Consider the following 26814-nt stretch of genomic DNA (forward strand, 5'->3'; position numbering starts at 1 on the left):
TGCCTGTTCTCCTCTGGCAGAAAGTATTCTCTCCCTCCTCAGATATTTGTACACCACCTTGTCTGAATTTCTCCCTTGCCTCATTTCACCCTATGTTGTATTATGGTTGTTTGTGCACATGTGACATCTCCTCTACTTAAAGGTAAGCTACATGAGGCCAGAGACTGCACCATTTTTCCTTCTTGGTATCTCCAATGACTTACATATGGTAGGTACATAATAAACATCTATTAAAAATCTGAATGAGCCAAGTCTCCAGCCCAGGTCTAATAATGGTTGTTCTGTTTGCCACGTGGCTCCTCATGTTCCTAGGAATCATAGCACCAGAGATCTAGAACTCAGAGAAAACTTAGAGGCCATCTGCTTCAACCTGCCATTTTACAGGTGACAACACTTGAGCCTCCTAGAGCCTCATGGACAAGGTCACATGAGCAGTGGCAGCCAGGATTCTAATTCAGGTCCTGTCCCTCCAAGTTTAGCTCTCTTTCCACAGTATCACAGTGTGCCATCTTAAAAAATGGCCTGCATTGCCTTATTGAGTAGTGAGCCCTCTTCACTAGAGTTATTCAAGCAGAGACTGGATGACCACTTATCAGAGATTTCATACTTCAAGTAAAGTGTGTCGTAGATAACCTCCGAGAGCACTTCCAAGAGAGGATTAGATGACTCTAACAAAAGTTCCATAACATATCCAGAGAAACTCCAAAAGGCCATCTAAAGAATATTTCTTCTCCTTACAAAAGCTCCCTGAAAATTTCCTTGTACAAGCACCAAATCAGTAATCTCATGGCATAATTGTTATTTTTTTAAGGTTATCAGTTACATGCACATTTAAATATAGATTAATTTAATAATACTTTGCTCCCCCAAAAAAAGAGGACTACAGAGATGACACAAGAGGGACCATAAAGAGAGAAAATTCTAATTAGGGATTAAGCACACACTTAATCGAGGCAGCACCAGGACATGTAAAATGTAGCATCACTTATTGAACTCGGTTCTTGTTAGTGAATGTCTTCCAAGTACTGATACGTTTTTAAAATAGTTACTATGCAGTGAACCAACTTCCCCCTCCCTCCCCACCCCCCCGCCCCGCTTTGAGTTTTTCAGGATATGAGCAAAGGGCCCTCCCATATAAGGAAAAGGCATGGTCTTTTAGGTATTGTCTATTGCCCTTCCCAAGGGAAATGATTTACTGTAGCCCCCACCCCAACCCCTAAAACTAGCCTTCAGATACTAGCTTGGCTACTCCTTACCAGTGTTATATCAGTTAAATCACATGTCCCTTGCTAGGTTATCATTTCCTCCTCTGAAAAATGGGGTGGTTGAACCTATCCAATGGCAAATCTTATGAGTGCATTGGTAATAGTTTTTCACTAACCACTTTCAAGACAGGGTATCTACTGTCAGGATCAGAGTTTATGGAACTGTGAATTCTTGAAGATCCTGAAGTGGGCAGGTCTCCCATACCCATAATTCAACAACTCATCTGGAAAATGACCCATCTACATAATCCTAGTTAACCCCATTATGATTCTTAGTGTAGGTGTCCTGTCTTCTTGGTTTTATCTTTTTGTCTGTGCTAGTTAACCATTTCTTCTTAGTATTATTAGAGACAGTGGATAAAGCACTGGACCTGGTGTCAGGAAGACCTGAGTTCAAATCCAGCTGGGTGAGCCATTTAAACTGTCTGCCTCAATTTTCTCAGCCATAAAATGAGGTTAATGATAGTGCCTACTTCCCAAGGTTGTTGTGAGAATCAAACAAGATAATAATTATAAGGTACTTAGCACAGAGCCTGACACATAGGTGTTTCCTTCCTTTACAATTGGATTCTGATTAGAAATAAAGGACTTGAAGGTTGCATGTTCTTTCTGCTGTCTTCTTTAGATTCCTTCCTTATATTCATCCCGGTTTCTCTGACCTCCACCAACACTAGTATCAGAACACACTAGCACCCCTCTGAGAATGTGGGGAGGGGCAATAGGGAGCCTCCCCACATCAGTCTGTCCCCTCCCATGAAGGAAACAACCATAACTCCCACAGGACCAGGACTCTGCTGCTCTGTCAGATTTTGTGGGGTTGCAGACCAGGTCACAAATGCCCTACAGCCGAGCTCTCACATTAGAGACTATCTGTACAAGCGTAGCTTTGAGAACTGTTTAACCTCAGGACCCTTTAACCTCAGGACAGACTGATCAGCCTAGGGTGGGCTGTAGTCAGAAGCTGGAAGCATGTTCAGAATAGCCAGTATTCCTGGGTCTACTCTTGCAAATGGATCAGTGAGTTTTGATCAAAGTATGAAAAAAATGCCATAGCAAGTCAGACGTGATCCATTCCTTCACTACATGTGTCTAATATATGTACCCAGAGGAAAACATATCTGAAGTTATAGGTCAGGACAGTTTTTTAAACATTTCCATCACTACTTATAATCCCATAGCCACTGAGCAGGAGTAGACCAGCCCTGGCTGCCAGGATTGGAAGAATTAAGCTCAGGCATGACACTTCAGAGAAGCAATGTTGCACAAATTTGGTGCGGAGAACAGACCTGATAAATCTGCCTTGTTTTATAGATGAGGAAACCTAGCCTGGCCTGGTTCCTACAGCTAATTAATGGCAGAACCAGGTCTAGAAACTGGAACTAGAATCTTGGTCTTCTCTCTCCAAGCTCACCTCTGGGGCAGCCACAGATACAGCAGCAGCAGCATGTCCCACAGGAAGTTCTCCACTCCAAGACATACGTCTCTGGGCTTCCTGCCTCGAAAGAGAAGCAGCAGGCACAGGGGAAGGTGAAGAGCTTCCCCAAAGATGACCCCCCAAGCCCATCCACTTGACCGCCTTTCTGGGCTACAAGACAGACGTGACACATATTGTCTGAGAGGTGGACAGGCCCGGCTCAAAGGTCAACAAGAAGTAAGTGATCGAGGTCGTGACGATTGTGGAGACACCCCCATGGTCATTGTGAGCATCGTGGGCTATGTGCAAACCCCACAAGGTCTGGGGAGCTTTAAAACCATCTTTGCTGAGCACTTCAGTGGTGAGTGTAAGAGGTGATTCTGTAAGAATTGGCATTAAGTCCAAGAAGAAGGCCTTCATCAAATACTACAAAAAGTGGCAAGATGATGATGGCAAAAAGCAGCTGGAGAAAGACCTCAGCAGTATGATGAAGTACTGCCAGGTGGTCCGCGTCATTGCCCACACCCAGATGCACCTGCTCCCTCTGAGGTAGAAGAAGCCTCACCTGATGGAGATCCAGGTGAATGGCAGCAACATGGCTGAGAAACTGGACTGGGCCCATGAGAAGCTGGAGCAGCAGGTGCCCGTGTCCATTGTGTTTGGACAGGACAAGATGATTGATGCCATTGGGGTGACCAAGGGCAAAGGTAACAAAGGTGTCACTAGCCACTGGCACACCAAGAAACTGACCCTAAAAACCCACTGAGGGCTCCATAAGGTGTCATGTATTGGAGCTTGGCATCCAGCACAGATAGCCTTCTCTGTGACTCAAGCTGGTCAGAAGGGTTACCACCATCACACCAAGATCAACAAAAGATCTACAAGATTGGCCAGGGCTACCAGATCAAGGATGGCAAACTGATCAAAAACAATGCTTGCACAAATCATGATCTGTCCAATAAGAGCATCAACCCTCTGACAGGCTTTGTTCACTATGGTGAAGTGACCGATGACTTTATCATGCTGAAAGGCTGTGTCATTGGGAGCAAGAAGCATGTCCTCACCGTGCGAAAGTCTTTGCTGGTGCAGACCAAACATTGCCCCTGGAGAAGATCGACCTGAAGTTTTTCAACACTACCTCCAAATTTGGCCATGGTTGGTTCCAGACTGTGGAGGAGAAGAAAGCTTTCATGGGACCACTCAAAAAAAGCCTGAGTCACGAAAGAAGAAGCTGCCTGATGTTTCCAGACCAACTTCGAGCTGGTGGATTCTCAATAAATTTTTCACAGTTTAAAAAAAACAAGAATCTTGGTCTTTGATTCGTTCCTTCCATCGCATCATACTGCCTACTTTAGCAGGCTTGTCATAATTTGTTTTTTCTCCTTCAGGGGAGAATTGAATTGCCTGAAATCTACAATAGTCATAACAGCCAATGGAATTTAAGGGAAAAAGAAAATTTGGTTATTCTTTTTAAAAAGAAACAAATGGTAAATCAATTAAAATCCTTTGAGTTTATGGTTATAAAAACAGCACAAGGTACTGGAATTAGAACATTGCTTTATTCTAAAGGCTTCACTGTGGGAAGTCCATATATCAAAATTAAAATGTAATAACTATAAATATATTTTGTTATTACTTTGTCCTTAAGTTAAAACTCAGAGACGCTCTAGCATAATTAAAATTTTTATAAGACTATTCAAGAGAAGATTGCTTAACTCTATAGACTAAACAGACTGCTTAATGATTCTTATTTTAAATAGCCACAGAATAATGATGATAGGGCAGTTCTCTCAGTTGCCAGTGCTTCCCCCAAAAATCTACCTTGTGTTAAATTTGTATAGGGTTTATACATATACATACATGTTGTCTTTTTTTCTGAGGAAAAAAACTTCCTGAGGACAGGAACTGTTTTCATTTTGTCCTTATATCCCCAGTGCCTAGTACAGTGCCTGGCACATAGGAAGCCCTTAAAATATTGGATTGATTGGAGGACTCACTCAGCAGGCTGTCCACCCAGCTGCATGTTATTATCTTGACTATATACATTTTTACCCATTTTATTTTTCTAACGTGGTGACTAGACCCATCTGTTTCAAATGCCTTTAGGTCTCAATGTGGAAGGAACAGATAGAGGGAGTAAAATGTTGTACAGCAGCCTGATAAAGAGTTTGAAAACATGGAACAAAACTCCTGGTTCTGATATTTGAAACTATGAGAAGTCTTAAGAAGTGGAGTCATATGGTCAAAGGCATGGTAGAGGAAAAAGATTTTGGCAGTAGCAGTAAAAACCAATTATAAGTAGAAAGTATTGAGGAAGGCATCCTGGTACGAGAAATTTGCTAATGTACACTGAAGAGATGACCGTGACCCAGACTGATGCTGAATGGAGCATGAGAGATGATTTTGTGTGGCACAGTCAAGGGTGGCACTAGGCAAGATAGTCAATTTAGCCACATGCATCTATGATAGCCTCCCATTTCCTCCTCCTTCCCACAGGAAGCCTCTCCTTCTTCCCTCCAGATGCTCAGCTTGGAATGTTCTTTCCCAAGTAGGATGTCCACTAATCCCTACCAAACTATTAATAACTGAAGTATTCATTTATGACAGTTTAAGATCTCATCCTTCTCCAATCAATCAATAATAATTTAATAATTATCTATTATGTGCCAACCACTATCCCAAGCACTGGGGTTACAAGTTAAATAAATTAAAGAATCCCTACTCACTAAAGAGCTTACATTCTAATGGGGGAGGCAACATGTATGGATGTGTGTGTGTGTGTGTGTGAAAAAGGCTTCATGTAGGAGATAGCACTTGTGCCACATTTTAAAGGAAGAAAAAAGGTATGCTCTGTGATATAGAGGTAAGGAAGGTATACATCCCAGTTAGGTGAGCCAGCCAGTGCAAAACCACAGAAATAAGAGATGGAATGTCTGGTATGAGGAAGAGGCAAAGCAAGGTTGGCTGCATTGTAGAGAGGGGTGGCACTGTCCAGTGAGGCTGGAAAAGTAGGTTGAGTCCAGGTTAAGCTTAAATTAGGTTCATTTTAATTGGATAAAAGGAAAGAGGGTACTTCATTCTAACCATCTATTAACTTCCTAGTCCACTAGGAGTTAATTTTTCCTCAGCTATCTCCTAATAAAGTTATTCAAGAAGACATGTTGAGTCACCTCCACTGTGCCTGATTTTCCAAAGTGGCAAACTGTAAGCAGCCCCTTCACCTCTTCACCTCACATATGCACCGGCTCTGCTTGGAGAAAATAAAATCATAGGGACTAATGAATAAATGATGACCAGGCAGATTACTTTTGAAAGTTTGCTGACCTGGGTCTAATCAAAAGCCCAGACTCATAATGTCAGAGAGAAAAGAGGGTAATTTGGACAAGAATAGCATGGTTATTTTAGGCAACTATATATGCTTAAGATTGTTCCCTTATAAGCTGCTCGAGGCTAGGGACTTCATCTCATCCCTAGCACTTAGTTCAGGGTGATTTACATGATAGGTGCTTGATGAATGTTTAAAAAAAAAAATGAGTAAAAATAACTCCAAGATTTCTTATATGAAAGCCAGTGATTTGGTAGCATAAATGGCTGAAAAATTTAGAAATACTTGATAATTTGTCTTTTGGTCCCTAAAGCGTTTTGTGGATTAATACTCATTAATATGTCCCAGGACTTTCTGCTAGTGGAAAAACATATTGGAATGTCTGGTAACCATATAATAATACAAAATTCCATTTAGGCCCATTCCCATCTGAGAAATGCCAAAAGTCTCATCTAGGGACCATGTGGAGAGGGGACAGCAGCCCATGCACACAAGTTCAGCAGTTCATATCCACTATTCACAAAGGATGAGCAACTCAGCCATGTTCACCTGGCCTTCCTCCTTTCCCAGGGACACTATTGAGCAGTCATCTGCTCTAGGTAACCCAGAAGGAGGAGAGATGTAGGAAAAGAGGAGAAAAGAATTGTTTCTTCTTCTACCATGCTCTTTTATATTCCCTTAAACTGGTCTAGTGGTTCAACAAACCCAGGGTTAGTGGGCAGAGTCAAGATGCCAGAGTAGAGAAGCTTTATAGCTGAGTTTTCCCAACATTCCCTTCCGAATAACTTTAAATTAACATCTCAAATTGAATTCTAGAGCAGCAGAGCCAACAGAAGGTCAGAGCAAACATTTTTCCAGCCCAGCACAACTTTGAAGGTAGGAAGGAGAAGTCTATGACACTGGGGTAGGGATTGGCCCAGAGCTCATGTGGCAGTAATACCTGCTTTGGGCCTTGGAGACTACAGAGACAGCAGCAGCAGCTTTAGTAACTCTTGGCCCTGAAACAGTAAGGAGTTTGGACAACTAGTCCAAAAGAAATTAAAGGGACCTCCTGTGCCAGTATTGGGCTAAGGACCAAGCACTGTTTGGCAACTTCCTTGCCCATACTCACTTCCCATTTGCAGATCCAGAGTGCTCTGAGGAGCAATAGCACTTGCACCTACAAGGAATCAGGGGCCCTTCCTGTACCAAGAGAACAATGACCATACCTCTCCCAGAACCACACAATAAGCACAGAAAAGCAAAAGAATAACCTCCAAAACCCCACAACTACCTCTGAAAGCAGCAGGGTGAAAAAGCCTGAAGTTTGATGCAGTGCCTTTCTCCAGGTGAACCGAAGTCAACTTTAACAAAAAGTTCCAAATCAAGAAATAGGTCAGGAAAACATTCAAAAGAAGACGATGATGTCAAAAACTGCTATAAGCAAAGCCTCAAAGAAAAATGTAAATTGGACACAAGCCTACCAAGAATTCCCAGAGACGCTTAAAAAAGAGAGAGAAGGATAAACAAAAGAAAATAAAATGGAGGTAATGCACAGTAAACACAACCAGGAATGTGATGAACTCACTCACAAAACCATTGCAGCAGCAGAAAGGCTTAGAAACCAGAATCCAACAATATGTTATTTACAAGAAACATACTTGAATCAGAAAGACACATGCCAAGTAAGGTAAGGGAACAGAATCTATTATGCTTCAGTTGATGCTTTAAAAAAGCAGGGGTAGCAATCATGATCTCAGACCAACCAAAGCAAAAATAAAACTAATTAGAATAGAATTTTAGAAAAGTTAGATAGGATAGGTTTCTGGAGAAAATCAAATGGGTATAAAAAGGATATACCTTTTTCTCAGCTATCCATGGCATCTTTACAGAAATCAGCAATGTGTTAGGGCATAAAAACCTCACAAATACAGAAAAGCAGTAATATTGAATGCACCCTTATGGACCATAATGCAATAAAAATTACATTCAATAAAGGCCTATAAAAACATAGATTAAAAATTAATTGGGAATGAAATACTCTAATCCTAAAGAATGAGTGGGTCAAAGAACATTGAGACAACCTAACCCAATTTGGAGGATGCAGTTAAAGCATTAGAGGAAAATTTATGTCTCTAAATGTGTACGTTAATAAAAGAGGAAAGGAATAGACCGATGAATTGGGGGTGCCACTTTAGAAATTAGGGGAAAATGAACTAGGCTAGTGAGAAGTTATTAAACTATGATGAGTAACCTCTAGGTTCACTGTCAAAATGAGTAATTGGTCCCTCCTACCTCTGAAGTCCATACTCCAGGGGAAGCACTGTGCTCCCTGAAACAGAGATAAAAACAACATACACATACATTTACCACATCCTTTATTGACTTTATTTCAAAAACACATTTAGCAGGAACTCTCCACAATTGACCTGTCCTCAGTTAGGGTAAGGTGTAGTCAACTATCTTTTATCTCCTGCTTCATGCCCTGATTTTCCCTAAAGAGACACCTTCTCTGGGTCTGTGGAGCCCCACATCAGTATGAAATATCAGATACTTATGGTGAAAGACAATATATGTATTGTCTCAGTCTTTGTTTCTTTATATGTTAGGGTCCTTTACTTCTCAAACTCTATCCTTTCCAGTTTTTTCATTGGTGAGAAAGCATAGTGGCTAGTTTTCTTGTCTTTGCTTCCAAATAGATCCCTTAGGGTCTTTGGGAATTACAGTCATTTGAGAGGGAAAACAGTACTGACTGGCTGGCTGGTTTGCTGTTAGCCTTAAAAAAATTGTCATGGGGAGAGGGGAAGGGGTGAAGAAAACAGAGGCACATGTTTGTTCTGTAGTTCTAACTTTTTGAAGGTCTAAGGAGTCATACATAGGAAGCTTCTTCAAAAACGCAGCAAATAAAAGTATAAAAGTATATGTATAAGCTCAACTTATTCCAAGCGATTCTATCTTGACCTTCTGTTCAGGAGTATGCCCTTACAGGTAGCTCCATTATACACATATGATCAGAACCCATTTCAGACTGAAGAGTTACTCATGTGGGCTACAGGCTTTCCCTCCCAGTATGTTGCTCCATCTAGGCTTATGCTTGCCCATAGGTGACAACTGTGAACTTGAGTACTCTGAATTTAACTCAATGAATATAGTATGCATAAACTACTCAGAGATTTTTAGTTATATGAATCAGCACTAGTACAAAGTTTCAACATGTTCCAGATTTTTATTTTTGCTTTTAATGACAGTTTAATGAAATTTCAGTAATTAGGTCATCTTCTCTAGGACTAAGTCCTGATTATGGCTATCTTTGGAAAAGGAACTTTTTTTTTAGAATAGACAGTACTGACTTGCCATCAGTAGGGCATATACTTTGAATTCTTTGAAAAATGATGAGGGTGGATTTTTGATTATCTCATGTGGTCTCTCCTTGGAATCAAAGACATACATACATGTGCAGGATGACCTGCTGGGTCTAGGAGTTCTGCCTATTGGGATAGAACAAAGTTAACTGGCCCACACCATGATCAAATAAGACAACTGTTGTGCCAAAAGTCACTTCCTTTTCTTCTGACAGGTTTTACCATTATTCTAAGAGAATAATGGATATGTTCAAGGCTTTTTTTTTCCTTAAGAAATGAAATATCCTTGGAGACAGGAACACTTTGTAGTAAGTAGAAAAACAAGAAGAGTTATTGCTATAAACACTTTGACTGTGTTTTTGATCATAATAATGAAAGATCCTAGATGAGCCATGAATTCTGTTTAAAAATAAGGTGTAAATATAGCAACAAAAAGATAGGCGGTAGGTGTGATCTGATAGCTCTCAAGGAAACCTAATCTACATATCAACTCTGAGCTACTCTGTTACATATTAAGTAAAAATGTAAGAAATTTATTCTAAACCTATGTCCTATTTCTGTATACATTGAAATAGATGCTAGAGGATCCTTAAGTTTTGAAGGGAAAAAATTTCTCCTAGGTTAATTTTTATATCGGTATTATCTTTTTGAAGAATATTAATTAAAATAAATCAAGGTTCTGGCTATCACACCATACCCATTCCATTTATTCCATTTTCTACTCTGTTCCATTTGGGAGGAGTGACTTTTCTGTCTTCCCTCTTTAAGAGGTTAGCACGGCTCTGCCTGATGTATAGTTGGCATACCCACCTTCTCCACTGAACACATCCTACCTTGAAGTCCAGGAGTGAGAAAATATCATCATCATATGTGCCTTTCCTTTTTGATTCACAATGACTCCATGATGAGTGTTCCATTAGATTATTTCTACCTTCCACTGAAGAAGATGCTAACCACATCCTATACTTGCTTATCTGACCACTCACTGTAATATTCTTGTCCATTTAACTACCCATTCTTTCCTCATTATCCTCTATATGAATTTCCATTGACCCACTCTTTTTTCTATTCATCAGGTATCATCGTCCTACTGTCTCTTATATATCTATCTACAGATACTTCTGAGTATGTATCTGATGGTATATCTATGGATAATTGTGTTACTATGAGAGGCAGCATGGCACAGTGGAGACGGCATTGGATTTAGAAACAGATTCTGGGATCAAATGCCGTCTTTGCTACTTAGTACCTGTGTGATCTTGGGTCAGACCCTTAACCACTCTGTGTCTCTGTTTCCTCATCTGATTGGATAAGCAAGTCAGATTCCTTCACTTTCATGGAACAGGGAAGAGATTACTATGCTTTGATTTAGGAGAAATTTGGATTTATACCCCACCTCTGCTACTTAATAGCTATATAACTATGATTAAGTCACCTACCCTAATCTGATACACAGTTTCCTCATCTTTAAAGTTATCATAATAATAAAACTTATAATTCCTACTTCACAAGATTGTGGTAAGGATCTAATGATATCATGGATATGGATAGCTGGGTGGCACAGTGTATAGATTGCTAAACCTGGAATCAGGAAGACCTGAGTTCTAATCTGGCCTCAGACTCTTCCAACTCTTGTGTCATTGTGGACCAATCACTTAAATCTCTGTCTACCTCAGTTTCCTCAACTAGAAAATGGGGATAATAATAGCTTCTACCTCCCAGAGTTGTTGTGAGGCTCAAAGGAGATAATATCTGTAAAGTGTCTGACACATGGTAGGCACTATATACATGCTGTTATTGTCATTATTTGTAGTAGACATAAAGCAGTAAATAGAGTCTTAAAGCTCTATATAAAAGGGAGCTAGATAAAGCCATATGTTAGTCAGTCAACAAGCATTTATTAAGCTCTTAGTTTTTGCTAAGCACTAATGATACAAAGGCAAAAAAACACAGTCCTTGCCATCAAGGAGTTTACATTGTAAAGGAGGAGGCAAGAGAGACATAATTGTACATATAAGATATATGCAGAGTAAATAGAAGGTAATCTCAGAAGGAAAGCATGAGAAGCAAGGAATGGGGTCCTGCATGAATCTGAAATGTAATGGACTCTCTACTTTCTATTCCCTCTCTCTATAAATTTGTATATACATATATATACATACATACACACATATATATACATATGTATATACACACATACATGTATATATACATATATATAATAATACATCAAAGGGAAATTACTTTTAAAAGCCATAAAATATTTATTTTTAATTCATTTTCATGGGAAAAAGCCTAGTTTTTCTCCTTTCATGCTTCAAGTGCTGCCAATTCTCTTTGCACTTGCATTAGAGAAATAACATGGTTGATTGATTGGCTCCAGGGGCAGCAACTAACTTTCACTGAAGTGAACTGCACCATGGAATCAGGGAATGCCTAAAGGTCTTTGTGAGTAGAGTTTGCTATTCCATAGAATTACTCTTCTGGATGTTAGGAAGGTCATGTGGGAGCAGGGTTATCTTTAGGATTGAACTGGGTAAGTTAATATAATTCCTACAATTTGTTTCTTTTCTTTCTGTCCTATTGGCTGCTGACCACTGCTGACTCAAGAAGGCAATCGACTATATCAGTGTGTGTGAGGAGACTCTGATTTGTTCCAGACCCTATATAATCTAAGGTTGGCTCCAGGACGTAGATCCCCTGAGAACAGCCCCATTTGTAGGATTTATATAACTTTGATGTCTCTGCAGAGCCAATTATAACTACTTCACACTTTTGACATGTTATTTTCTTTAATTTTTGAGAAAACCCAATAGTTCAAAAATTTTCTCACGTTCACTTCTTAGATGTTTTTTCGAATTTCAGTGATCTCATTTAATTGTTTTTTGTTTCACTTACCATCCTTAATTTTAAAAAATATCCTTAAATGTATTCAAACATTTATGTCAATGAAATTTCCTGATATAGGATGAGCGCATGGAGTGCTGCTTGGTCTGTAAAAACTAATTGTCTCTAGCATTGGATTATAGGTCATTTTAAATAAATGGGTGAGAGGGAATAGATCTAAATTCTCCCAGACTGGCTCTTGTTGCTGTAGCAGTAGCTATTTGTATATTCAATACCCAAATAACTATCAAAAGTGAAAATTTTCTTTTCTGAAAAGTTGCACAGTCTAACTGATGCTTTCCCTAAATTGACTAGTTTTCTAAAGACTATTTCTTCTCTGACAAGCCATCTTATTTCACTTTTGTCTTTATATCCCCAGCAACTGGCACAGCCCCTTGTACAAAATAAAAGGTCATTGATAAAGGTTTGCTGAATTAAATGGTGGAATCATAGAAGAAGTTTTGTTCTGTTTCCTTGGGACTGCCTCCAGTAACTTTTCATGAAAGATTTAGTAGCAGAATTCCTTTTAGATTCTTTGTATGTCAACAGGTTGAAGGACAGGGTTTTGAAAAACAACTTGGAATTATACAAGAAAATTCACTAAAATATTCATGCCCTTTTGACTCAGTTATCCCATTCCTGGACATAAACTTCAAAGAACTCAATGACAAAAAAGAAAGTCCTACAACATAACGTCATAGTCAAAGCAACATTTTTGCAGTGAGAAAAACAGGAATAAAAATGTGTGTCCATCTTTGGAGAATGATGGAAGAAAAAAATAGCAAATGGATGTTAAGGGATGTTATTTTACAACAGGAAGCAGTGAATATGAGAAATTCAGAGAAACATTAGAAGAACCATGAAGCGATGAAAATCAAGCAAACAGAACCAAGAAAACAATGTACACAGTGACTAAAATAATACAAACAATACCATCGCTAAAATGATGCACTGTTATAAATTCTGATGCACTGTTATAAATCATCCCAGTCCTGGAGAAGTGAGATTGCAGCTCCCTCCACAAAGTAGGAACATGAAAGAAAGACAAGAATGTGGGACATATACATTGTTAGACACCACCACCGAGACTGCTCGTTTTGCTTAAAGCAAAGCTCAATGGGAGGGTGCACTTAAGGAAATGGTTGTGGCATAAAAGCAAGGAAACAATGAAACCTTTTAAAATTAAAAAAAAAGTAAATTACAGGTTTGAACTAGATGATCTCCAAGATCCTTTCTAACAACCTGTGATTCTTACAGATGCCTCTTAGAGTAAGTGCAGTAATTAGCATTTCAAAGCCCCATGTTAAACATAGCCAACCTGTTTGCTCTGGGGAAGGACTCCAGAGATGATGGAGGTGATGAAAAAAATGAGACAGACATTACATACATGACTTAACAGAGGTCACATGAGTTTCAAGGACCAGAGAGCCAGGAGTCAAACTGAAATTCTCTTGAACCCTGTCTTTGTGGAAGGCATAACCAACCCCTGACTATAGACAGCAGAGTAAGCCATCCCAGAGGGTGGCTCTGGGGAGAAGGACTAGGGGAAGAATGGGTAAGATGGGAGCTAGTTATCCTCTCCTTCCCTTTACACCAACAAGGGGTCCAGTATCAGTCCTTTCTCTTCCATTGGGAGGGTTATGCAGTTCTGAGCCAACACAAGAAGTTTAAGGATGAGGAAGAAACAAAGGTTCTTTTTCTTACTATACAGCAGAAAATGAGTATGACCCCCTCACAGTGAGGTATGATGGAAAAAGAATTGGACAGAAGGTCAGGGAAAACAGATTCTAATTTCAGTTCTATCTGTGACAGGCTGTGATTTTAGAAAAACCCCTTCACTTCTTGGCATCAGCTCTTCCTCTGTAAAGTAAAAGCACTGGACTAGTTGATTTCTTAAGATTTTACACTCAGTCAAGTGATTCTGTGACTCCAAATTCAGTCTTTTCCCCTCATAGCATGGCTGCCACTAGAGCACAGATAAATATATATTAAATTTTTAAAGTGTCTGAAAACAGTTTTTTTTCTTTTAAACTGTGCTCGCGACCAGCATCCATGGAGTGCTTCTGCAAGCTGTTGATAAGAAAGACACGGGGCAGGCGGGAATGCAAGAGAGCAATCCATTTATTCAGCTGAGGGTCAGGGTATTTAAGGGCTGTAACCACAATCACCTGCAGGCTGAGCTCATCCCATTACTTCACCATCCCATGACTCACTCACATCCTTGTACCCAAAGCAAGTAGCAAAGCTTATCCTGCTCCCCAAGCTAGCTCCTGAGTTCCCAGGCCATCTTGCTGCTTTTTGCAAGAACCTCAGGTTCTCAGGGTCATGGAGAGCTTTTGCCAGGGTTGAGTAAGCACAAGTCCCACAGGAACAGGCTTCACCTTGGCCTAGGTCTCGGGACTCGCACTCTCCTTAGCCCTCTACATTAAACATATTATACACTATTCTTTTACTTAGTAAAACCCCTTTTCCACTTATAATGGCAAGGTCAACCCTTACCTTGTCTAAATTACCAAAAATTCCAAATTGGTGACATAAGGCTGTTACTGTATGATGTATAGAGATACCAACCATTTTAAAAGAAAAAGTTACTCTCTCACAGCTAAGAAGAAAATGCAATAGCATTCACAGATATGAACTTAACATGTACTTAAGATAAAACAGTTACAATACTTTAAAAGGATACAAATATTTTGGTTTCAGGTATGTAAAGATTTGTATTATACAGAATTCAAGTCCAAATATTGTCATACAGTGAAGTAGATGTATATGAGGTAGCAATTCTTTGTCAATTCAATGTATAGGATTAATAAGTCATCCTAAGAGCTATTAAGCCACACCAAAGGGCTCAGACTAAAATTTTAGAATTTGTTCAGTCATCTATATGTTTTGTCTACAGGTTAAACAGTATAGTACAGAACTTAGTAATTGTTATTATTCAGTCATGTCTGACTCTTCATGGCCCCATTTGGTATTTTCTTGGTGAAAATATTGGAGTGGTTTGCCATTTTCTTCTCAAACTCATTTTGCAGATGAGGAAACCACTGCCAACAGGGTTAAATGATTTGCCCAGGGTCACCCAGTCTGAGGGCAGATTTGACCAACACTCTCTCCACTGAGCCATTAGTAATACTTTGAGACAAAACACCCAGAAAATTGTGTTGACCCAGCAGAGTTGAGAAGCCCTGGTTTCAAGTGCTGCCTCTGAAGCATATTGGCCTTAACCTTGGGCAAGTTTTTTAATTTCTTAGTGTCCTAGACTACTCTCTCTAAGGCTACAAATTGTGGAAAATATTCTGAACTACATTGGTAAAGAGTGTTTCCTCATGTGAGTCCCCTCTACCAATGAAATCACAGGTTCAGTCTGTATCCTGTCCACTAATTTCATGCATTTATGCAGAATTGAATTGTTGGGTAATATGTAAACCAGATCTTAAGCATGAAGAAATTGAGTTTCCCTAAAATTGTTCCTCTGAAGATTTGGTATGAATATTTTAATTTTTCAATTCCATCAAGCTTTTTTCTTCCACTGACTTTCTAAACTCATATTTTTTTTCTTGTAACAAAGACTTGAACTATTCAATCTTCCAGAAACTGTTCTTCTCTTTAAATGTTGTCACTATTCAATATCTTATTTGCATAGTCTAACAGGATTTTTTTTTACTTAATATCAAAATCTTGGAGGAAAAAAACCTATTTAATTATCCAAACCCTTATAAGAAAATAGCAGTTATAATGCCTTAAATTTGCATAATGGTTTGCAATTTACAACATATATGTTTTCATATAACATTATCTCCAAAAAGTCTACAGTTAGAAATATAAAAAAACACCATGTTCTGAGTTTGCCTGAAGAAATATGAAATCTCATTTCCAAATAGCATAATAATATACAATTGATTGAATTGACAATTAAATGTTAAAACTGAGGTTTCATACCTCCCTCATCCATTGAACTGTCAAAGACTTTCAAATAGTGAACGTTGGAGGAGCTGAAACTGTGCATTGCTACAACTAATCTGTAAAACAATTTGGAATTAAGTGAGGTAAGGTATGAATCTTCATATGCTTTGATCTAGAGATACTTCTACTGGGTATATATCACAAGGAAATCAAGGACAGGAAGAATGATTCCAAAAATGAAAAGTTTTCATTGGACTACTCTTTGAGACAGCAAAATACTAGAAACCAAGTAAGCGTCCCTTATCTGGGGAATGGCTGAATAAATTATGGTACAGGAATGTGACGGAGTATTATAGCACTCCATGAAATGATGAACTTGAGGCATTCAGAGAAATATAGGTAGACTTGTATCCACAAATGCTGACTGAAGAAAATACAACAAAGAAAACAATAAACACAATGACCAACATAATAGAAATATAACCAAATTTAAGAGCAAACTCATTAATCACAGTGATCAATGTGGGTCTCAGAGAAAAGAGGACAAAACACATTTCCCTCCTCAATAAGTAGGTGGGTAACTATGAATGCATCATGCTGCCTATATCAAATTACTTTTTCGTTGCTTTTTTCTTAATTGTTTTGCTTTGTTATATAGAAGTATTCATTGGGGTGGAGGCAGTGAGGGCATATTGGGAAATGGGTGTAATATAAAAAAATCAATACACTTTTTTTTTTTAAAAATCAATACCCTTTAAATAGCTGTTTCAATTTCATGACATTATATGATATCTAGTCCAATCCTAATGAATTGTCATATATGATTAAAGGATTCGAGGAAAAAAATCCAGAACATTCTCATTCATTAAAACTTGAGTGGCACTCTATAAAATATTCTACAGAATGCTAAACTTCACTTTCTTGTTAATACACAGGGGCTGTTAGGTGAAAAGTATGGAAACATCCGAATTCCTGGGGAAGTTGAGTCATCAGAATTTGAGATGATTTTGGATGCTGCCATAGAAGCAAAGCTGGAAACCAAGGTGCTCGAAGAATGGTACTGCCGAGATGAGAACTCTGTTCCAGCAGCCTATTACCTCAGACCTAAATGGGAAATGCTGAAAAGCAATAAGAACTCAGTAAGTTGCCTCTCAGTAGAGCCCCTTGCGCTCTTAAGTATTCATTCAGGGAAAGTATTTTTGACTTCACCAATAGAACACATCCGGATGGTATTCCCTCTCTGTGCTACAGTACCTAAAAAGGAATTCTCCTGGACCTCAGAGGAAAATCATCATAAAAATCAACTCATGGATCTAGAGCTAGAAAGATGACAGAGATCATCAAATCCAATCTCCTTATTACATTTTACAGATGAGGAGACTGAGGTCTCAGAGCCTAAATGATTTACCCAAGGTCACACAGGTAGTAAGTGTCAGAGGTAAGATTTGAACCCAGATCACCTGACTTCAAGAGCCAGTGTTCTTTCCAATTTATAACATATATTTATTTAGCGTTTTGATATCTGTCCTTAGTGCTTAGCACAGTGACTGGTGACTAGTGAGTGCTTACTAAATGCTTAGTGACTGACTGCCAGTGTTCTTTCTACTAGAAACATACATTTATTTAGTTTTTTGAAGTTTACAAAGCACTATGCACACATTATCTCACTTGACCATCACAAACAGTGCTTTGAGATAGATGCTACTACCCCCATTTTCCATATTAGGAAACTGGGACAGAGATATCAATTGATATCTTCATATTGCAGAGCTAGTTAAGTATCAACGATATGAACAAAGGTTCTTCCTAATTCTCTGAGTCCAGTACTAAATCTATTACACCGCATATTTATTATTTAATACCAGTATCTAATTTGTTCATGTATAATGATCCTTCTCAAGTGCTATCTGTAATGATGATCATTTACATTTTTATAAGTATTATTATTTCCATCTTGAAGATGAGATAACTGAGAGTCCGTAAGTGTAGAGGACTTGCCCAAGATCTCACAGGTCCCAAACCCTTCTCCTGCCTACAGATTTAGCACACTTTCTATCATTTTCCAATTATCTTTCATAATATACTCAAGATCATAGTTAAAGTAAAATGAACAATCTTTTCTACAAGCCAAAACTCACATTGGAAAACAATTCATACTTGTAATAATAAAGGGATCAGGTGGTACTCTGAAAGACTCTCCAGCCACGCAGGCTTCCCAGCTCTGCCTTTGATCAACTGTCCAACCCACTTTGCCTCCTCCTCACTCCACCCCAAAAGAAAGGAAAAGAGGATTGACATCACTCGAATATGAAATTTCTGTGGGATCTAAAAAGGCTCTCTTCTACCATAAAGTGACCCCATGGAGGTAGAAAAGTACAATGGAAAGGTCATTGGCCTGGGACTCAAGGAACCTCTGTTTTGGTCCCGCTCTGTCACTAATGAGCTTAGACAAGGCATTCAATCACCCTGGGTCTCAGTTTATGGAGTCTATCACATGTTGTTGTTCAGTCATTCAGCCATGTCTAACTCTTTGTAACCCTGTGGACCAGTTTGCCATTTCCTTCTTCAGTAGAGTAGGGCAAACAGAAGTTAAATTACTTGCCCAGGGTCACACAGCTAATAAATGTCTGAAGTCAGATTTGAATCCATCAGATTGATTAAGTGTTCTGTGTCTCACAGAAATAAAAATGCTAGGAACTCTTTCCCAATAGACTATCAAAAAATCTTCATTTTCAGACTTAGAAACAGATTAATTTATAACAAACTAATTAACTTGGAGTGGTGACCACATTACATATGGGAAAAACTACTGGGTTCAGTCAGAGAACTGGCTTTTCATCACTATCCCATCAGTGATCTTGAGGTAAGTTCATTTTAACATAATATGTTTCCATTTTAGGATTCTTTTCCTTCTCTTACTCCATACTTCCTACCCTAACCAGGCTAGATTATTTAGCATCTTTCTACTGTGGTTCCCTGCTTGTACATGAAGGGCCCTTGACTGGGACTGGCTGCTACATTAGCAACAAGCATGTAAGATATCCCCTGATGGAGAATCAATAACGACCCGTCACTGATGTCTCGTTTATGCTGACCTGACTGCGTTCTTGGTTTCTGCCTCTCCTTGACCTCCATTCAGCACCTGGCTTCTCCCTGACTCTCAGAGGCCTTCCTGACATCTAATTCCCTTCTCTAACTTGACTGTTGATTCTAGACACTGTTGAAGTTCAGCTCGTTCCTGACCTCCACATGGCATCTTCAGTCTTGTCATCTTTGATTCTGTCTTCCCTTACCATTGTTCACTACTCTTCATGGTCTGGATAGGACAGCACTTCCTCTTTTGTAAAATGGGGACAATAATTCACTCCCATTTAACTTGAGGGGATAAGGTGAGCCTCAAAAATTATGTAGATGAGTTTTGTAAAAGTATAAAGCATTACACAAAATAAGGTATAGTTGTTGTAAAAGTTATATAAAGATTACTTTATTATTATCAAAATGTGTCTATAACTCTTGGATCACTACAGCAAAATCAATAATCAATAAACATTTGCGAAGTACCTACTATGTGCCAGGCAGTGTGCTAAGCACCAGGGATACAAAAAGAGGCAAAAAGACAGTCCTTGCTCTCAAGAAACTTCATCAAGCTAGTTGAGGAGTGTGTAAATCACAAAAATGTCCCATAATTAGTAACTTTGTGTGTGATTTGGAGCTGAAGACTAGAGGTGAAGGTTAAAATTTTAACTCCTAAGATCCCTAACTCTGCTTTCTACAGTTTTCCTAATTCAAGCTCAGTGGAAGCATGTAGTTCCCTAACCATGCAGTAGTCAACAAGCCTCCTCATTCCTGGACGAAATTAAAAACAATAAATTTGAGAAACAGAGTGAGATCTATTACTGAATTACCAGATTATACCTTTTGTAATGATTGAGACATGACTTGGATATCAGCTTATAAACTAGATAAATGATACATAGGTTTTAAGTGTATCAAACAGACAATTCACAATTGAAACACTATCATTTTTTAAATGTTTAAAGAAAAGCACAGCCCTTAACTCAGTTTCATATTCTTACTTCTTTGGTTAACATTTATCGAGACATTTCTGCTGTTATCTAGACCAGCTGTTATTTAAGGTCCCTTTCAGCTCTAAATCCTTTTTTTAATGATCTAATATTTTATTGTCCCTTTAATTACATGCAAAAATGATCTTTAACATTCTTTTTTTTTTTAATTCGGAGTTCTAAATTCTCTCCTTCCCTCTCTTCCCCCCCATTGAGAAGGCAAGAAATTTTATTTAGGTTATATGTGTGCAGTTATGTAAATCATATTTCCATGTTAGTCATGCTGTGAAAGAAAACAGACCAAAAGAAAGAAAGAAAGATATAGTTTTTTAAAAAAGCGTGCTTCAATCTGCATTCAGACTCCATCAGTTCTTTCTCTGGAGATGGATATCAGCACTAAATTCTATGATCTAACATATTCAAGCTGGGACTAATGGGGGCAGAGGGAGTAGAAGAGGGATAGAGGCAGAGGCTAGTATGATCCGTGCCTACCAGTAACAGAGTCACCCAAAAAGAGCCACAAGAAAGAGAATCTAAGACAGAACTTGGTTCAATGGAAAAGACGCTGAAATTGGACTCAGCAGAACTATAATCAAGTGCCATTTCTGACAAATCATGACAATATCTCATCCTCAATTCAGTTACCTGTAAAATAAGGGTGAGAATATTTGTTATTTCTATCTAAATAGTCTGTTATTAGGCTCAACTTTGTGTTTTAAAAAGTGGCGTAACTATAAAGCTCTTTACCTATCGTCTTTGATTCCTGAAAGAATAAAGAATGTTGCTAAAACAAAGGATCAGTGATCCCAGAAAATAGAATATTTCTATCCCCTAAAATGCATTTTACCTAGAAGTCCTTTGGCTTCCTGTCATATTTATGACCACTAGATAGTTTAACAATAACTTTCTGACACCAAAACCCTGACTAATATTTATCAGTTAGATTTGTTGTTTCAATTCAGAGTTCACACAAGGACATTTCAGAATGAAATCATTCCTATTTTAATGTATATTCTAGCATATTTCTAATGATAGAGATCAAAATTATACAGGTTTCAACAGTTAGTGAAATAATGAATAAATGGGATTCTCCTATGTGTTTGCTAACCATTTTCCCTAATTGTCACTTATCCCCTTCTTACTCCAGAAGGAGCAAGTACTGAGTCTTCAGATTAGAGAAGAAAAAGTAAACCATGCAAAGGGTCAAATCTTTACAGTAGAAAAAAACTTTTGCAGTCATCTAGTTTAGCCCCCTCATCAGTTAAATGACTTGCCCAAAGTTCTGTTTGTCCTTCATCTCTGAAGAGGAACATAACATCAGGGAAATGATGACATGACTTGCAGTTGACTTTGCCCAAGGTCTCATACCTAGTGAATATCAAAAAAAGGTAGGGGGGATTGAACGTAGTTTTTCTGACTCTAAATACTATATTATTACTGTTCTGTGCTATGCCTCATGCTCTATGAATTTCTCTTGGAACTTATAGCGTGACTTCCCTGCGTTATTTTAAAAGGACTTTAGGAATAGTAAAACACAAGTATCATAATGTGTGTGTGTATTAGAAATATGATCATATATGACATATCACATATATATGATTATATTCTGCCAATCCCATATTCATTTCACCCTCAGCTCTATCTGCTGGACAAAGACAGGGCAGAATGGTCCAGAAACTATCATCTAGGATGTTTCAAATAAATCATTCTGTTTGTGTATAGGGCAGAATAATTTCACCCTTCTTCCCCTACCCTCACTATATAACCCCATAATGGTCATTCACCAGAGTGTAATATGTCTACTTCCTCATTGCAGCAGGTAAAACTAACCTCAGTAAATTGCTTGAGAAAACTACCTTCTCACCTCTCAAATGTCTTTCTGCAGGGGTGATGTCATTGAATATTTTCACTGGGGACATCACCATGGCATGGACAGCAGCCTCCTTTCCTCTTCATTTCCTTTCTCACTCCTTTAGATTGTCGGAAAGATATATTATTATTGTACTGGATCTTGTTTGTATCAGTTCTTGGGGGAAGGGGAAATAATATAGTATCATGACTCTAGAGTTGGAAGGAATCTAAAAGTCCATCTAATCCAATCTCCTTGTTTACATATGAGGAAAGTAAAGCCCAGAGACATTCCTTGAATTACCCAAGGTCCAACAGGGAGGTGGTGACTGAGGTAGGCTCTTAAGCCAGGTCCTTTGATGCCAGAACCAGGGTCCTTTCCATTGTGCAGTACTGCCTCACTTACCTCAGTGTCAGAGCTGTCCTTTTGAAGTATCTGAAATATGTGCCTGTTTCCTTGAATGTTTTTGATAGATGCCACCTTCTGCCAATACTGAGAATGAAAAAAAATGGCAAGAGATATCAGAGGAAATAAAGAAGATTTTTAAGACAGCTGTGAAATTGCTACATGAAAAGGGGAAAATGAAGCACAGTCAAGCCAAGAGATATCTCTTTTCAGGTAACTTTTATACTGCCAGCAAAGGGCAAAAAAAAATGGCCATACACCAAATCTTTTATGAATGAATAAATGCAACTTGTGTGAAATAAAAAAAATTATCCTAAGTATCTCAATCTAGAAAAAAGATATTATTCAGCCCTTGCCTACAAATCAAATTCTATTTAACTTACGGGGTGTCTCGATGAAAATGCAACTTTGAAAGAAAGATGAATATGATAAACCGTATTGAGCCAATATTTCTCACTTAAACCAATTGGCACCTGTCTTTTAACAATGAAAAAGGAGGCTTCACTATTATAAGTAACACAGAGGGCCAGTAATCGCTAAGGAAATGTCCTAGATTTCAGTTTGGGAAAAGGGGCAGGAGTTATACCCAGAAAGAAAAAAAAAAGATCAGGTAAGAAATAGGACATTTAGAGATTTGGAAAACTTGGAAGAAAACTGCAGATTGGACATCTTTTCTGCAACTTTCATTCCTTCCCCGTTGAAAACTGATTATGAATATGGATCCCTGGCAAAGGGACTTAGTTACTGCTTCAAATTTTATCAAGCAAGACAGTAGTAATCATGATTTTTAAAATGTAAAGTTAATTGTAAATCATTTTGACACTTCAGCTGTATAATTGCTGATACCTTGTAAGATATCAGAGCTGATTAAAACAAAGATAAAAATCATGAGATTAAATTTAGTAATCTTATTCTCCTAGATTAAGACACTCCTGTTCTTTAGATTTTGGTGGGGAAATTAGCCTGTTTTAAGGGCATCCTGCTGTTTCTTTTATCAAGTTAAAGCCACAATGATTTTCTAGACTACTGCTCAAAAACCAAATTTGGGGAAAAGTATGAATTCAGTTGATTAATTAATGATACAATTAATTTTAATCACAAAACTTTTGAGAATTTATTTTAAAATACTTCATTTGAGTTTACTGTTTCTGATGATTTCCAAGGAGAAACCAAATTATGACCTATCAAGGGATATGGTAAAAGGAGATTCATACTTAAGATAAGGATTGAACTAATTTATCTCTGAGGTCCTTTCTATCACTCAAATTCTATGATATTGGTCCTACTTGGTATGGAAATTTTTGACCTTTTTAAAAATTTTCTCTTATTATGAACCTAATTCCAGTTTTATAATATTTTTGTATACAAATAGTGTTTCTACTGATTCATTCTCCCCACAAAATAATCCCACATAAATATATATTTCTGTGAAGATTAGTATTTCAAAGGAAATAATAGTCCTGGCTCTAGCCTTTACCATCTATGTGATATTAGGCAAGTCACATAATCTCTCTGACCCTCAGTGTCCTAAGTGAAGTAGCTCTGGCTTTATGTGCCATATTATCTATGACAGTAACATTCCTATCAAGTTTCAGACCTCACTTGCCTGTCTTTTCTATAAACCCTGGACTCTCTCATCATAATCCCTAACTGTATGGGAAATTTGCAAGTTTTTTAAAATCATTTTTTCCTCTTTCTTTCTTCCTCCCTCCCTCCCTCACCTTCCATCCCCCAATCAAGTAGGCAAAGTTTGCCCAAAGAAAAAAATCCAATAGACGAAGTCATTGGATCAATTCTCCAAGGGATCAATCTTTTGATCATCAGCCTCATTTGAAGTTTGAATGTGGTGGGACTGATACTAACTATTGAGTACTACAAGCTCAAACACTTTGGGTTAAAAATTAGTGGGGAGGAAGGGATCATCTATCTTCACATTAATAATAATGCTTCAAAATCAGAAAACAATCTATAGGTAGACCTAACAAGTCTGGTTTCTTGAAATTTAATCATTTTTCCTCCCTGGGCTCAGAATAAATTGATTATCCTAAGAGGGCTTAATATGAAGCAACTAAGGGTGAAACATTTAGTAGTTTGAATTTTATTTCCATGTTTATCAATTCTCTTTAAAGCATCTGTATTGGTATATCTGTCCCTAATGCTTCAAGGCACTAGCCAATCAGATAAGAGGCATGTTAGCCAAAACTGGAGCAAAAAGCTCTATTTGAACAGTTTAGTTTTCCAAGACAATCTGGAAAAAATTGATTTAGAGCTAGAAAGGACTTTAGAGATCTACTAATTCAGCACTTCTCAAAACTTTTTGGTTATAGTATGATCCCTTTACGATCCTAAGAAATTATTGAAGATCCCAAAAAACTTTTGTGTATGTAGGTTATATCTAATAATATATACCATATTAGAAATTAGAACTGATAGATTTTTCAAATATTTATTAATTCATTTTAAAATAACTATGAGAAACCTATTACATGTTAATATAAATAACATACTAATGAAAAATAACCATATTTTCTTAAAAATGAGAAGAGCGGCATTGTTTTACATAGTTTTGCAAGTATCATGACTTAATAGAAGACAGCTGGATTCTCGCATCTGCTTCTGCATTCAGTCTATTGTGGTATGTTGTTTTGGTTGAAGTAAAGGAAGAAAGTTTGACCTCATACAGATATGCCATTGAAAACAGGAGGAGTATTTTAATGGACAAATATTGTATTAGTATTATTATAAAAATAGTGACGTCAAAGAACTCTGGGGATTTTAGGCCACACTTTGAGAACAGCTACTCTAATCCAACCCCCTCGTTTTACAAATGAGGACATTTAAGCCCCAAAATATGAAGTGACCTCCCCAAGGTCATACACCTCTGAGAAATCCCTAGCTAAAATATCCGATGACATTATAATCACAAGAAGAAATTAGGAGTCGTAGTCAAAGCTGAAAGTGAATGAATAGTATGCAAATCTGGACTAATAAGTCACTGACCACCATTTTTTTTTTCTAATTTGTAATATGTTTAGGGGTTATAACATAGATGCAGAGGTCATTCACACTCCACTGGCTAGTGATCAAATAGTAAATTTCCTACAGTTTTATAGATATTTCTGGTCACTTAGGAAATAGTTCTTCTGAAGTGATACATCCTCTTCCCTATGTCTAATGCCACTTGTGACCCACCTTGTCACTTCTGGAGAGGATGATTCTGCTTAGAACTCCCCAACAGGAGCAAAGCAAGAGTTGAGATCTGACGTTGTTTCTGCTTTGGGATGGGGAAGTTAGCACTAGATTTCTTTTGCTTGTTTTTTCAGCTATTGAAGATGAGTTTGACTTTGCTTTGGGAAAACAAACACCAGCATTCCTAAAGAAATGTGTTTGCTACATTAGAAAAATTGCAAACATTGAGCGTTTTGTGAAAATTCCAGCAATGGGTAAATACATGGACATAACTGGGACAGAACCAAGAATTATCCGAGACCCAGAAGCCCACGAGAAACTGATAAAACTCAGGGATGAATTTATTCCTACCATTGTGGCATCATCTAATCTGAGAGTCTACACTTCCATTACACATTGTGACATGAAACTAGGTTATTCCCAAGAAGTAGAGAACCATTATATAGAAGGCCTTGGTAAACAGTTTTATGAGGATATGATTGACATCATTCAGGCAACTGTACAACAGAATTTTGACACAGAAACCGATACACTGTATGACGAAATTCTTCAGCACTCATCATTATGTAAAACATATGCCTCCTTCTACGAGTACAAAAGTGAATCTCTAAATATAGTGCATAAATACCTTCTTCCCAGCAAAGCAGGGCACATTAACCCTCTCATCACCTTTGGAGGACCTTGCACTGGAAAAACTCTTCTGTTAGCTGAAGTAGCCAAGAAGGTAAATGTAAATTCATTTTAAGTGGTTTTTTTTGTAAAGTTCTACTTTGTTTATTTTAAAAAAATAAGTGAATTTAGTTGACTTTTGTTTTGTCTGTTCATCTGTGGATGGCTCCTATATTTATGTTTTGTTTGGCGTTATAACCGGGGCTTGTTCCTCCACACAATGGGTCAGCCAAAGGATGTCTAGGACCCAGGGATGGGACAGGATTGTGGAGACAGGGCAGGTAATGGAAGGATGTCCAAGCAGCGTGCAATAAGAGAAGGTCCAGGAAGGCAGGTGGAGTATAAACTCATAGTAATCTGGAAACATGGAAAGATCAAAGGTAAGGGAAAGAGGAACAAGCATTTTTAAGTGCCTACTATTTGCCAGGCATTGTACTAAGTGCTTTATTCTTATTATCTCATCTGACCCATACAAGAACCTTGTATAGTAGGTGCTATTAATAC

General features: G+C 38.0%; 1 protein-coding gene and 1 pseudogene across 1 annotated transcript in view; both read left to right on the forward strand.

Moving 5' to 3' along the window:
* The window catches only part of NWD2 (NACHT and WD repeat domain containing 2), a 175917-nt gene that overhangs the window by 138728 nt on the left and 10375 nt on the right, over window positions 1–26814 (forward strand). The window contains exons 4-6 of the mRNA XM_072620454.1: window positions 17070–17273; window positions 22521–22665; window positions 25776–26365. Of these exons, the coding sequence (XP_072476555.1) occupies window positions 17070–17273; window positions 22521–22665; window positions 25776–26365 (939 nt within the window). The remainder of the gene's footprint in view (window positions 1–17069; window positions 17274–22520; window positions 22666–25775; window positions 26366–26814) is intronic.
* LOC140510804 (large ribosomal subunit protein uL3 pseudogene) lies at window positions 2710–3998 on the forward strand (annotated as a pseudogene).

This window comes from Notamacropus eugenii, chromosome 6 (assembly GCF_028372415.1).
Source record: "Notamacropus eugenii isolate mMacEug1 chromosome 6, mMacEug1.pri_v2, whole genome shotgun sequence".
Lineage (NCBI taxonomy): Eukaryota > Metazoa > Chordata > Mammalia > Diprotodontia > Macropodidae > Notamacropus > Notamacropus eugenii.